This window comes from Chaetura pelagica, unplaced genomic scaffold (assembly GCF_000747805.2).
Source record: "Chaetura pelagica isolate M959 unplaced genomic scaffold, ChaPel_1.0 scaffold920, whole genome shotgun sequence".
Lineage (NCBI taxonomy): Eukaryota > Metazoa > Chordata > Aves > Apodiformes > Apodidae > Chaetura > Chaetura pelagica.
In genome coordinates, this window is record NW_009951914.1 from 244,105 (window position 1) to 244,677 (window position 573).

Genomic DNA, 573 nt, shown 5'->3' on the forward strand with positions numbered 1-573 from the left:
AGGCCCCGCGGGCAGCCGGTCGGGGGGCTGCGGGTCCCGCCCGTCGGGGTCCCCGGGGGTTCGGCGCTTCGCTCCTCGGGCCGCGGGGCTGGGACTCGCGTTCCTGACGCCGGGAGGGAGCGGTGAGGGCTGCAGAGCGACTTCGCCTTGCCCCGGAGAAGGAGAAGGAGGAGAAGCCGGAGCCAGACCCCGCGGCGGGTCCCAGGTGGGGTTTCAGGCAGATGCTCCCCGGGGCAGCCGCCGCGTTCTGCAGCTCCGGGCGAGCAGGGATCGCTGCTTCGTCGCAGGCTTGTTTGCGTTCAGCTCTGTGCGGATCTCCCAAGTGCGTCTTCCCATAGATACTGCCGAACATCAGGTTTTTTCACTCGTACGAGGGCTCCTTTGTCATATTTAACTGGATCCTTTCGTTGCTGTGGCTGCAGTGGAGGCCGTAGTAAAATGAAATTCTGAAGGCTGTTCTCAGACCCAGTTTCTGCTTAGAAATACTGCGAAGTTTTGCACTTCCCTGCTTTTCTTTCCTTACATACACACTGCTTTTTTCTTTTTTTTTCTTTCCCTGTCGATCAGCTGTTT

At 59.9% G+C, this 573-nt stretch overlaps 1 protein-coding gene across 1 annotated transcript in view; it reads right to left on the reverse strand.

Moving 5' to 3' along the window:
• The window catches only part of MTAP (methylthioadenosine phosphorylase), a 118,142-nt gene extending 117,790 nt beyond the window's left edge, over window positions 1-352 (reverse strand). The window contains exon 1 of the mRNA XM_009994426.1: window positions 41-352. Within this exon, the coding sequence (XP_009992728.1) occupies window positions 41-352 (312 nt within the window). The remainder of the gene's footprint in view (window positions 1-40) is intronic.
• Between the last annotated feature and the right edge of the window lie 221 nt (window positions 353-573).